This window comes from Maniola hyperantus, chromosome Z (assembly GCF_902806685.2).
Source record: "Maniola hyperantus chromosome Z, iAphHyp1.2, whole genome shotgun sequence".
Lineage (NCBI taxonomy): Eukaryota > Metazoa > Arthropoda > Insecta > Lepidoptera > Nymphalidae > Maniola > Maniola hyperantus.
In genome coordinates, this window is record NC_048564.1 from 2,431,202 (window position 1) to 2,444,010 (window position 12,809).

At 40.2% G+C, this 12,809-nt stretch overlaps 2 protein-coding genes across 3 annotated transcripts in view; both read left to right on the top strand.

Annotated features, from left to right (window-relative positions):
- Positions 1 to 12,809, top strand: part of LOC117995506 (proton-coupled amino acid transporter-like protein CG1139) — a 40,543-nt gene that overhangs the window by 21,856 nt on the left and 5,878 nt on the right. The window contains exons 3-6 of one of the 2 annotated variants that reach the window (XM_034983512.2): positions 7,414 to 7,521; positions 9,997 to 10,147; positions 11,438 to 11,647; positions 12,120 to 12,392. In XM_034983512.2, coding sequence (XP_034839403.1) covers positions 7,414 to 7,521; positions 9,997 to 10,147; positions 11,438 to 11,647; positions 12,120 to 12,392 — 742 coding nt within the window. The remainder of the gene's footprint in view (positions 1 to 7,413; positions 7,522 to 9,996; positions 10,148 to 11,437; positions 11,648 to 12,119; positions 12,393 to 12,809) is intronic. The other variant, XM_034983513.2, reaches the window with a different exon arrangement.
- LOC138404564 (interleukin enhancer-binding factor 3-like) lies at positions 1,952 to 3,520 on the top strand. Its single transcript, XM_069508945.1, has 2 exons — positions 1,952 to 2,301; positions 2,710 to 3,520. Exons 1-2 carry the CDS (start codon positions 2,299 to 2,301, stop codon positions 3,289 to 3,291), a joined length of 585 nt encoding a protein of 194 aa, XP_069365046.1. The 5' UTR covers positions 1,952 to 2,298; the 3' UTR covers positions 3,292 to 3,520.

Here is a 12,809-nt window from a genome sequence, read left to right on the forward strand (position 1 = left end):
AATCCACACTTGGTCAGCGTGGTGGACTATGGCCTAAATCCTGAGAACAAACCTATGCTCAGTAGTGGACCGGCGATGTATTTATCATGATGATTTTGTACGTAATAATTGAAGCTATTTTCCTTAAAACTCACTTTTTGCAATTGATGGCAACGATAATTGCGAATTCTTTAAACTTTTTTTATTTTTCAAACATTTTAATTGCACTTGCATTATTTGATGTAAATCTTGAGGGATTTGTAATAAGAGAATAATATTAAAAATAATACAATAGAATAATCTAAATATCCATACTAATATTATAAATGCGAAAGTGTGTCTGTCTGTCTGCTAGCTTTTTACGGCTCAACCGTTCAACCAATTTTGACGAAATTTGGTACAGAGATAGTTTGTATCCCGAGGAAGGACATAGGCTACTTTTTATCTCGGAAAATTAAAGAGTTCCTACGGGATTTTCAAAAACCTAAATCCAGACGAAGTCGCGGGCATCATCTAGTATAATATAAAAGGAAAAGGTGACTGACGGACCGACTGATCTATCAACGCATAGCTCAAACTACTGCATGGATCGGGGCCCGATCATCGGGCTGAATTTCGGCATGCAGATAGCTATTATGACATCTGCTACGAAAGGATTTTTGAAAATTCAACCCCTATGGGGTGAAATAGGGTTCTGAAATTTGTGTAGTCCACGCGGATGAAGTCGCGAGCATAAGCTAGTAATATTACAAAAGGCATTTTTCACTTATTACGATAAGAACCAGGAACCTGTTTGTAGAGGTAGATTATCTCAAACTCATATGTTTCTAGGCTGACTAGACTTCATGACTGTCTAGTTCCTAGTACTACATAAAAGCCGTTGCACATAGGTAATGGCAACCATACAATGTATGGTTTACGATTATTGTCATTACTGTACCTACTATGATTATACTTATGATAATAAATCAATAAGTAACGAACACACAGTGGAACACACAATGAGTGAAGAATTAGTAGGCATAATTTACGGAATATCATTATTATCAAAGTAATACCATATAATATAATCTGTGATAATACTTATATTCAACACGTACCCATAAGAATAGGTATAACATGAAACAGAAAAATATTTACATAAATTATCACAAAAAAACCAGCCAAGTATGATTCAGTCTTGCGCACTGAGGATTCCGTACTAAGTACAATCGTATTTTATCGACATTTTGCACGATAAATCAAAAACTTTGGGTTGTTATTCTAAGCAAAAACTATTATACCTATTAATAAATAAAAAATCTGTTTTAGAATGTAGGTACAAGTAAAGTCCTTTCATATGATACCCCATTTGGTATAGTAATCTTACTTTGAAAGTTGAAAATAGCAATATTTGTTCATGAACACATTATAATTTTTTTCTTGTGATGTAATCACAAATTCACAGTTTTGAGATTTTCCCCTCATGTCTTCTATAAGAACTACCTTCTTGCCAAATTTCATGATTCTAGTTCAACGGGAAGTACCGTATAGGTTTCTTAACAGACAGACAGACAACAAAGTGATCCTATGAATGTTCCGTTTTCCTTTTGAGGTACGGAACCCTAAAAATTCACATTTACATAAAGAACCGTCCAAGTGATCATTATTGGACAAAGTGGGTTTTTCATAAGACCCTAATTTTGTATGTACATATGAGGCAGATATTTACTTTATAAATATAAATGCTCCCGGCTATACTCACGCGGTTAGTCGATGTAAGCCCAATTAATTCAGTTATTAAAAATAAAATGAATTTGTCTGTGGCCCGCTGCTCTGTAGTCTGTTCCTATTAAAAGATTCCCACAATAAAATCCCGTTGAGCAATGTCGGTTACTCTAGTTCTCCTACGGATCTCCTCATTTCTGATTTGATCACGTAGAGAAACTCCAAGCATAGCTCTCTCCATCGCCCACTGAGTGACTCTGAGCTTTCTGATAAGGCCCATAGTTAGCGACCATAATATTGTCTCGGATCCATATGCCATTACTGGCAACATGCACTGTTCGAACAGTAGTATAGAACACAAAAGGGCCCAATATCAGCAGCTGCTGGTTAGTTTCATGAGAGCCCTGACGTTGCCCAATGGGTAATCCCCCATACTACCGTCCATGGATGCGTTTTCGTAAACAGTTGCGTTACTATTGTACCGTGGTGTGGTGTAGGTTCGAACCTTTCACTTTCGACATCGGCATATCTCCCAAAACAAAGTAACTAGCATCTGCATCAGTCGAATTCGTTCCGTGGGCCTCTCAGCTGAATCATATTGCGCGGGAAGAAATGGTAATTATTTATTTATTTATGCATTTTATAATTAAGATTAACATACCTATTTTGATTAATTACTAAAATAAACTGATATTAGACAAATTATTGTGATATTGCCTCAAGTTTACAACTTCATATTAAAAGTGAAATACAATTACTTATTTTTTTTTTAAGTAACACGAATTCGACAGTAATAATTTAAGAAATCATAATAGGTACCTTTACCTTACCTACCTTAAGTTACCTTTGCGTTTGCGCATCGTTCATTTGATAGAGTCTGAACTTTGTACAGTTGTTGTGATAGAAGTTGAAGATCTGTGATAGAACCGTCAACACACGAGCACTCAAAAACATGATGGGCCGTACCTAGTCTCTCGTAGAAGTTGCCGGATGAAGTAATAAATTACTGTGATATTATTTCAGAGAGCTACATTAATCCTACTTCTTTTGCAATGCTCTGTATTCCTGGTGACATCAGAAGACGCAGGCGACAGCAGAGACCTCGCCGACGAGGACTATGACGAGCTCGGTCGAAAACACAGAAAGAAGAAGAAGAAGCATCAGAACAACCCTTGCTATGGAAGGACCTTTGGAGAGAAGTTTGGCCACCATGACTACACGTACATTAATGCTCCAATAACTAATTATTTCTTGGGGTGTGGTGGCATCCCGGTGGGAAATCAACATGGCAACGGACACGAAGGTCATGGCGGTCACGGCGGACATGGTGGTCACGGAGGTCACGGAGGTCACGGTGGTCATGGAGGTCATGGTGGTCATGCAGGTCTGGGAGTTCTCGGCGGTCACGGCAGCCAACCTAATTTCGCCTATGACCAAGGATACAATCAAGGCTATAATCAACCGTACCATAACAGACCCTTCTCAAATGCAGTCTCCGCCGCAGCATCAGGGCTCGGCAACGTGGTGGCCAACTACTTCAACCGGCCCAGAAAATTCAAAAAGCAAGTGAATCAGTATCTAAAGCCGTTATATCACCTATTTTGAAACAGTGTCGTGATAGTTTGGTGTCGAGACTAAGGATTTTGTTGTGCAAAAATTGTTATGTAAAGCTCGATCATGATTCATACAATAGCTTCAAGAGATAGAGCCTAGAGGCATACAGAACAATGACAAAACAATTTGCAAAGACAAACTTATTTTTGTTTTTAAATATACATTTTAATAGGTAGGATATAAGTTCTTTTTACTTGTTATAACCAAATGGTATCGATATCGTGACGAGTATTGTTGCTTTGCGCATTTATTATAAGTTTATTTGGTTTGTATATAAGAGTAATTAAATGTTAATACTTTAGATATTGTACTTAATAGAACAAAATAAATGAATATTCTTTTATTATATACCAGCAATCTGCATGTTATAATATATACCTACTTACTAGAGCTAGTTTAACGTTCTCTAAAATAGAGTATTGTGCGCTCTATCTATTACTAAAAAAAGTTGGCAGCCTTGACCTGCCAGTAATAATTGTGACCGTCAAATACGAGCCACAAAAATCAAAGAGCAGGTGATTTCCAAGCCCGGAGCGAACCATGCACTTACTTTGTCGCCTGCCCACCTCTGAGCTATGTGAGCGTAGTAGACTATGGCTAAAAGGGTAGTTTAGCCATAGTCTACCACGCTGGCCAAGTGCGGATCGACAGATTTCACACACCTTTGAGAACATTTTTTTTTAATACAATAAAACTTAAAGCTAGCCTTATCTAATTACTATATAAATCATGAACGCGTGGAATGGTGCCAAGAATACTGGCTGCATTTCCGCGCTGGACAGCCAGGCTGATCCGCTGCGCAAAAAATGAGCCAGCCCTTCTGTCACCAGTTGAGGCTATTAATCGCGGTGAAATGTCTCGTAAAAAATTTTTAGCACTAAGACTCCATGGCCCCAGGGTCTCCACGGCAAACGGCACAAAAATGTAACTCTCTATAAGAGAGGCATACTTGCGCCGCTTGCCGTTTTCAGCTGTTTCTGCTGCGGCTCCCGGTCTTGATGCTGTCTTCCTGATATGACACGGGGCCAATGTGTCAACGCAAGTTGCGTCCCACATTAGCGCCCGTCCCCGTTCCCAGGGAACCAGCGTCAATCCATCAGGTCTCTTGCCATCATCCCGACTAATCCCTGCCGGCTCAATGAGCGCAGGAATATTTATGGTGGCAAGAGCTCTTTTAATTGTATCGTTAAGAGAGCCATGCCTAAACAGCCTACCGGAGCTCCTTTGGCAAGAGAGTCCGTGGATTCCAAATTTATCAACCTCTTTTCCACACGGACATCTGTGCTGATGGCACAGTGGTGTTCCCAATCTGAGACCTAGAGCCACACGAAAACTTTCGTTATCTAAAAGTGTGCCGAGATTTTTTGATGGCAAGGCATGCAGCCAATACCCAGATTCCTTTTCGGATAATGCTAGAAGCCTGGCACGATCTCTGTCACTTGTAAGATTTTGAACCAAATTCGTATGTGTCAGTTGAACCAATGGCAAATCCCAAAGTTTTTGTGTAGTACGTTCCTTCGGGATGTCGACATTGGGACATCTGACCTTCCAACTCTCTAGGGCCTCTGTGGCATAGGTCAATGATGAATTGGATTTGAGAATTTGAGAGCTAAGCTCTTTTATACTATGCACAGAGGACAGAAAAGCCGGAAGAGCTACACTGGAAATTTTCCTCACGCCGATGCCACCGTACTTGACCGGTAAAGTTGCTTGGTTCCAGGAGTGCTCATCAAAAGTTAAATTTAGAATTTGTTCTAGTGTACTTTTAAGGGTGGCATCCATGTTATCGAGTAGTCCATGAAATTTCCAAATTGGGCTCGCGCGGAGAATGTAAATTAATTTAGGTACAAAAAGGCAATATTTTAGGATCGAAAATGCAATGTGAGAATTTAGAGTGCCCAATTTGTCGGTATTAGCCGAAAATGTTCTGACTTTTTGATCCAAGAGTGGTTGTATGGATTCATTATAAAGAGGAGCACCGAGAAGGCAAAGTGAACGTTTATCAAGTATTTTAATATTAGGTGAAATTTCATTGAATAATTCAGAGGCCAATAGAATTCTTTCTTGCGACAGTTTTTCTGTAAAAAACAATTCGCATTTCGAAAAATTAAGTTCTAAACCAATTTTCCCAAACTGTTGCTTAATATGATTAAGATCAACATTATGAACAACTCTCGGGCATGTACGAGTAGGTTTTCTCACGATGTTTTCCTTCAAGTGATGTTTAATTACTTACTTAAACTGCACAAAACTCCGAAAAGTTAGAATTGCATGCCCGGGATCGAACCCCCGACCTCCTATCAGGATGCGAACGTCCTAGCAACTTGGCTATCACAGCTTACACTGAATACTGAAGACAAAATATGCAAAAGGTCTCATTCAAAAGTTTTTTGAGTCAGGTATTAGCCGTGACCTTGCATGACATACTTTCTTCTTCAAATAAGTGAAGGCAAGTAGAAAGGATAGTGTAATTACTTTTTTGTGATTATTTGTCAAAAGGTGCGTAAACCCCGCGCCAATATAATGCGTACAAAATTGATTCTCACGGGCCGTTTTAACTTTGTGTGTCAACTGTCATCTCAAAAATACGATTTGAGTCCTAATTTTAAAGGTGAACTTTTGACATGTCAGTTGACACAGAGATAAAATGGCACGTGAGAACTCATTTTGTAGAACCTACGTAGTCTTTCGCGGCTCCCTGCGACTCGTCTGATGTCGTCCGTCCACCTAGTGGGGGGTCTTTCAAGTTCCAAGACTGCGTCTTCCGGTGTGAAGTCGTCATTCCAATACCATGGGACCCCAACGTCTATCGGTTTTACGAACTATGTGCCCTGCCCACTGCCACTTCAGCTTCGCAACCTGTTGAGCAATGTTGGTTACTCTAGTTCTCCTACGGATCTCCTGATTTCTGATTTGATCACGTAGAGAAACTCCAAGCATAGCTCTCTCCATCGCCCGCTGACTGACTCTGAGCTATCTTATTTTAAGTTAGCGACCATGTCTATATTACTATATTGTCATAGCTATATTACTATATTGTAATATTTTTCTTTTTGAATAGAGTAGGTAAATGCTGAGTTTATTGTCCCCACTATTTAGGAGAATTCGATTTCCGGATCGGTGGTAGAATCTTGATGTAGCATAAGTGCCTCAAGACGCCTAAGTGCCTAAAGTCCAACATGAAATAAAGTTATTTTAGCGTTTACGTGAGTAAAGCCGTTTTATCATACATGTACAGTGAAATAAAGTTATTGAATTGAAAGAGCAACCGCTGAGTTTCTTGCTGGCTCTTCTCAATTGGAAGCATTGCGGCCCAGTAGTAGATTTTATTAACGATTCAAAAGTACATGAAGAGTTAATTGAATAAAAAACCTTTCTAGTTCTAAATCAAATCAAATCATAAATTTTATTGCCTTTAAGTTGCTGAGTGCTGACATAAATTATATAAGGAACACAGAAAAATATTTATAATACAGATAAAGAACAATTAATTTGTAGGCTCTTCACCACCAGAAGGATGTAATTATGATTGAGATTGAAGACTAAATCACTAAAAGTAACCTTAGGTAATGGTTAACCGGATACGTCAGGATTTTTAGATTAACCGACCCTTCGTGGGCACACTGACAATATTCTCGCACACTACGAGAGTCAACCCAAACTACCCTCGACGATAACTATAGCAACCCTCACTAACTATCAGTCATGACACCAACGTCTACTATGAGTATTGACTACACTAACTAGGGCCCTACCTACCCCGGCTCCTCCATCCCCATACCGGTCCCAGACCAACCATCTAACCTAGCACACCACAACCTAGTACTATAACCTCAACATCTGAAACCACATTAGGTTACAACAACAATTATAATTACCTACAGTACGACATACATAGTGTCTACTGAGTAGTGCCCTCGGCAAGAGCCACACGAATAATGAATTACTACAAACGGCGTGTCCGATTTTATAGTCTCACAACGACGGTGGGGACGATGACGTGATGTTCAATGAGCAAAGTGTTTACAATTACATGGCGGCATGCCTACAAATATTATATTATATTTTATTTCTATTGCTATATTTGAATAATTAATTATTAATATTGTTCAGCAGGAGCTTTCCGTCGTGTCAACAGATCCTGAGTATGGAGACCAAGTCGAGTCAGTTGGAGGGGGACAACATCGACAACCACCACCACCACGTCACACATCCCACCTCGTGAGTGCCGCCCCCCCCCTGGGATCAACTTTACAACCAATAGCTTTTGAATGTTTATTTTTTAAACAATTTAAAAAATAAACATTCAACATCCCACATCTTATAACTAAGAGTTGGTTATATCTTCTACTTCACTTCTTCCACTTGAGCATTACAGTCACATCATCATCATCATCATCATCATCATCAGCCTGTGGACTTCCACTGTTGGACATACCTTCCCTAAAGAGCGCCACCACACCCGATCCTCAGCCTTCCCGCCAGCCTGTTTATATCGTCGGTCCATCGTGCTGGAGGGCACAGTCACATACCTCCACTATATACATACAGTAACCTCAAGCAGAAGAAGCGCTGGAATAAACTTTGTCATGTGTGGCACAACTATAAAAAGGTTCCAGCTCAGCATTATGGTGTATACACAAGAGTATACAGCGCTGATTTACTTAACCTACACAATAGTAACAATAACACTAATAATAATAATTATTATACTGACAATATTAATTTAACATCTTATGTATAGTCCGTACAAAATGAGTTCTCATTCGTCATTTTAACTCTACGGGTCAACTGCTATGTCAAAAGTACGGTTCACGTCCAAAATAAGGACTATAATCGTAAGATTTTTAAAAAGATTATTAGCCAAATTGCTGACTAACATTCCCCTTTCCCCTCCAATTAAGCGTAAAGCTTGTGCTAGGAGTAGGTACGACAATAGTGCAACGGGTGGGATTTGAACCGGCGACCTTTCGGTTTTCAGTCCGCTCCTATAACCGTTGAGCTATCGAGGCTCTAAATTTTGTACGCATTATACCTACTTCTAACTTAATTATTATTTTCACGCTTGCGTTTGCTTGAGGAGGTCTAGATTAGAACGCGCTCGCCTAGAAGATGTATTGCGTGCACCGGCACGTCTGAATGTTAGGGTTAAGTGAATAAATGGATTGGAAGGTGTCATCAATGTACAATAAGTACATAAGTGCCACGTGAGTTGCATTGCAAGGCATGCCGGCTAGTAGTCCCGCAAATTGCTATTGCGCTGGAACCATGTCTCATGACTTCATTTTGACGTCAGCAGACAAAAATATACCATCAGCTCAAAACTTCAGTCTAGTGCTGACGTCACTAACATGGCGGCCACGCTCATTAGCAATTTGCGTGACTTATTGTGTAGGTACCATAAATATCGTAATAGAAATCAATAATCCATACTTTATATTATAAAAGTGCGAAGGTGTGTCTGTTTCTATATGGGTTTTCACGACCCAACAATTATACCGAAATTATGTACAGAGTCAGCTTACATCCCGGAGACAGATAAAGGGATTCTTATCCCGGAAAATCATAGAGTTCCCACGGGATTCTGAAAGGCCCATTCATTAATCGTTTTATATGATATATGGATATAAAGGTAGCTTGCGTTCCGGAAATCCACATAGGCTACTTCTTATCCCGGAACAGTTCCCACGGGAGTTTTGAAATCTAAGTATATCCACGCGAACAAAGTTACGGGCATCATCTAGTAATATTATAAATGTGATTGTCTCACAGCCGTACCTACTCAGCGTCGCTTAGTAGTTACTTAAGTTTAAACGCCGAGTTAAAACGAGACATAGCTATATCTCTCACATAAATCTGTCTCGTTTTAACTTAACGATTAGCGACTCTGTTAGGTGGCTGCTTCTTCCTGCATGTTTAGCAGTGGGAGGGCGGGCGGTGCATTTCGCATGCTACATGTTGCACTATATAGATTCGACCTGTTTCAGCGGATTATAGCAAATTAAGCTTTGGTTCATTGTATAATGGGAATTGAAAATATAGTGTAAGCTGTAGGTACATATTATATATGTGAACTCCAAAACTCGAATTGCTCAGGTTCGTTTTTACATTATTAGGCTTTTACACTCTATTTAACGAAAACTCTTTATAACGCAATAAATTACCCGGACCCACCAATTTCGCTATAATAGACATTCGCTATAATATACAGTGTAAACACACTGTATGTGAATCTAAATATATAAAATGAAAAGGTGACTGACTGACTGGTCTGTCAACGCACAGCTCAAACTACTGAACGGATCGGGCTGAAATTTGGCATGCAGCTAGCTATTATGACGTATACATTCGATAAGAAAGGATTTTCAAAAAAAAGAATATTCAAAATCGGTCCAGGCGTTTTTGAGTAATCGGGGAACAAAAAAAAAAAAAAAAAAAAAAAAAAAAAAAAAAGATTCCGACGAATTGAGAACCTCCTCCTTTTTTTGAAGTCGTTTAAAAATTCAACCCCTAAAGGGGTAAAATAGAGGTTCGAAGTTTATGTACTCCACGCGGTTGAAAATAGTACCCCTATAGATGCACTCTTGCTCTATTTCTGTAAAAGCGAATTGAACAGTCTATTGGAATCTAGAGTTGTTGCAATTGGATCATCAGCATCAGCACTCTTTTTATAAAAAAAATTGCTCTATTTATCAGATATTTGGACACACTGCTGCACTTGTTCCGTGGAAACATCGGCTCCGGGCTGCTGGCGATGGGAGACGCCTTCAAGAATGGCGGCATCATCTTCTCGCCCATCATGACCGCCATCCTCGGCATCATCTGCGTACATTCGCAACATTTACTGGTAACTTATATTATAGTCTAAACTCTTAAATGCTGTATAGTTTAGGTTTAGGTATTTTTTGTGGCTTCTATGCTTGGAGTTTCTCTACGTGATCAAATAAAAAATGAGGAGATCCATAAGAGAACTAGAGTAACCGACATAGCTCAACGGGTTACAAACAAACAACAAATCTTTTCTCTTTTTAAGTTATAGTGTAGAGTATCGATTAGTCACTTTGATAATGCCCGCGTGGATTTAGGTTTCCGAAAACAAGACAAGCCGCCAAGCGCTTACGAGCATGAAGAAACCAATATTGTAAGCGTTTTTTCTTTTTGTGTGGAAAAAAAAAAAAAAAATCTGTGAAAACTCTTTTATTTTCCGGGATAAATAAAATAGCCTATATCCGTCTCGGAGTGCAAGCTATATCTATGTAGGTGTATTAAATTTCACCCAAGCGAAGCCGAGTGGATCAGCTTGTCTTATATATACCTACGTTAGCATAACAAAAGAAAATCTTTTCTAATAATTTTCACACTTTGCCAAAATTACTTAAAAGGATTCAAATCCTGTGTAAAATTGCCACACGCAAAAAAAGCATCATCCAAACCTGCGCATCCAAAGCGATTATGAAGCAGGAGCGTCAGCAACATGGCAGTCGCCTCCCACGACATCAAATGGCGCCATGCACACCTACGCGAATACAACGCAATTTGACCACGTCTGCAGAGTGGGACGCATGTGTCTAGGTGATCTACTGATCAGCAACAATGCACTAACAAATAGAGTTAAATATCATTTACCTTAAATTAAATATTACAGTCACTTGAGTACCCCGAAAAGATACAATAACGTAATAATCTACCTAGGAATTAGTAACACAGAGATACAGAGCTTTATAACAAGCCCAAGGAGTTATTGAGATCAGTCTTTGGAACGAGATGTTTGAAATAGATTTTCACCGGTTTGCTCCGGTGCGGTCACGAAGCACGCTCCGCCACCTTGCTCTTCCGTTGTAGTGTCCATAGCAGAAGCTTTGCGTCAGCAAAAACCGCCTAGGCTGTTCCACTGATCTCAGCGACGAGCGACCCGTGCGTTCTTCGGGTATTCGCCATAATGTCCTCCGTTCGCTTGGCATTAAATCAACATTCCATTCACAAGCCATAGTCGTATTTTGTCCAAAAATTAATCGAGTGAGCGATTCGCATTGTAATCGCGTAGGTATAGATTCGCGTCGTGAACGCTACCACATCCCACGTTCATGATGCGCAAGTGTGGCCGTAGCTTAAGCAGTTTGATGTTGCCTTTCTACAGCTGGACTGCTCCGAGGAGATGTACAGGAAGACGAAGCGGGACAGGCCGCCGGGGTTCGCGGACACGGTGGCGCTGGTGTTCGAGCACGGGCCGGCGCGGCTGCGGCGCCTGGCACCCGCCATGAAAGGGCTCGTCACAACCTTCCTCTGCGTCACGCAGATCGGCTTCTGCTGCGTCTACATCGTCTTCATCGCCAACAACGTCAAGACGGTGAGCGTTACCATGGTGCTTGTAAATATTTTTAAAAGCGGCAATAGTTTAGGGTTCAAACATTCGCCTCCTAGTCGGAGGAAGGCGGGAGAGAGAAGTGGAAGGGCACGCACTTTTAAGTCTTTGAGGTTATGGACGCTATAAGCAATTACGTATACGAAAACATCATACGCTTCAAGCATAGCGCGAGGAAACCTGCATGCCTGAGGGTTGTCCATAATATTCTCAAAGGTGTGTGAAGTCTGCCAATCTGCTCTTGGCCTTTCTGGTGGAATATGACCTAACCCTTCTCCGGCATGTAAGCTAACTCTGTGCCAAATTTCATCAAAATCGGTTAAACTGTTGGGTCGTGAAAAGTTAGCAGACTGACAGACAGACACTAGAGTATTTATAATATTAGTATTTGATGGATTTTGAATAAATTACTTGAATTTTGAAAGTTAATTATGAAGGATATTTTATTTTGTTACAGATATGTGATCAATACGATATCCACATAGACCTGTCCGTTCACATGGTGTTCGTATTCATCCCACTTCTCCCTATATGCTTGATACGAAACCTAAAGTACTTGACTCCATTCTCCACGCTGGCTAACGTGCTGATGGCGTTGGGTGTGGGCGCGGTGCTGTACGAGGCGACGCAGGACTTGCCGCCAGTAGAGACGAGGGTGTACCTGGCCTCCTGGTCCCAGCTGCCGCTCTACTTTGGAACTGCTGTTTACGCCTTTGAGGGCATTGGTTTGGTAAGCGAAATAACGATAACAATTTCCTAAATCTATGTATATAAAACAGTATAAAAGGAAAAGCGGACTAACTTATTGACTGATCTATCAACGCACAGTTCAAACTACTGGACGGATCAGGCTGAAATTTGGCATGCAGATAGCTATTATGACGTAGGCATCAGTTAAAAAAGGATTTTAAAAAATTCAACCCCTAAGGTAGTGAAATAGGGGTTTGAAATTTGTTTAGTTCACACGGACGAAGTCGCGAGCATAAAATATTATTATATAATACTAGCGACCCACCCCGGCTTCGCACGGGTAGCTTATTACAATTTTCATAAGGATCTCTAATTTCTTTCTAAATAAAATATATATATATAGCCTATGTTACTCAAGAATAGTGTAGATCACTTCCAGTGAAAGAATTTTCAAAAT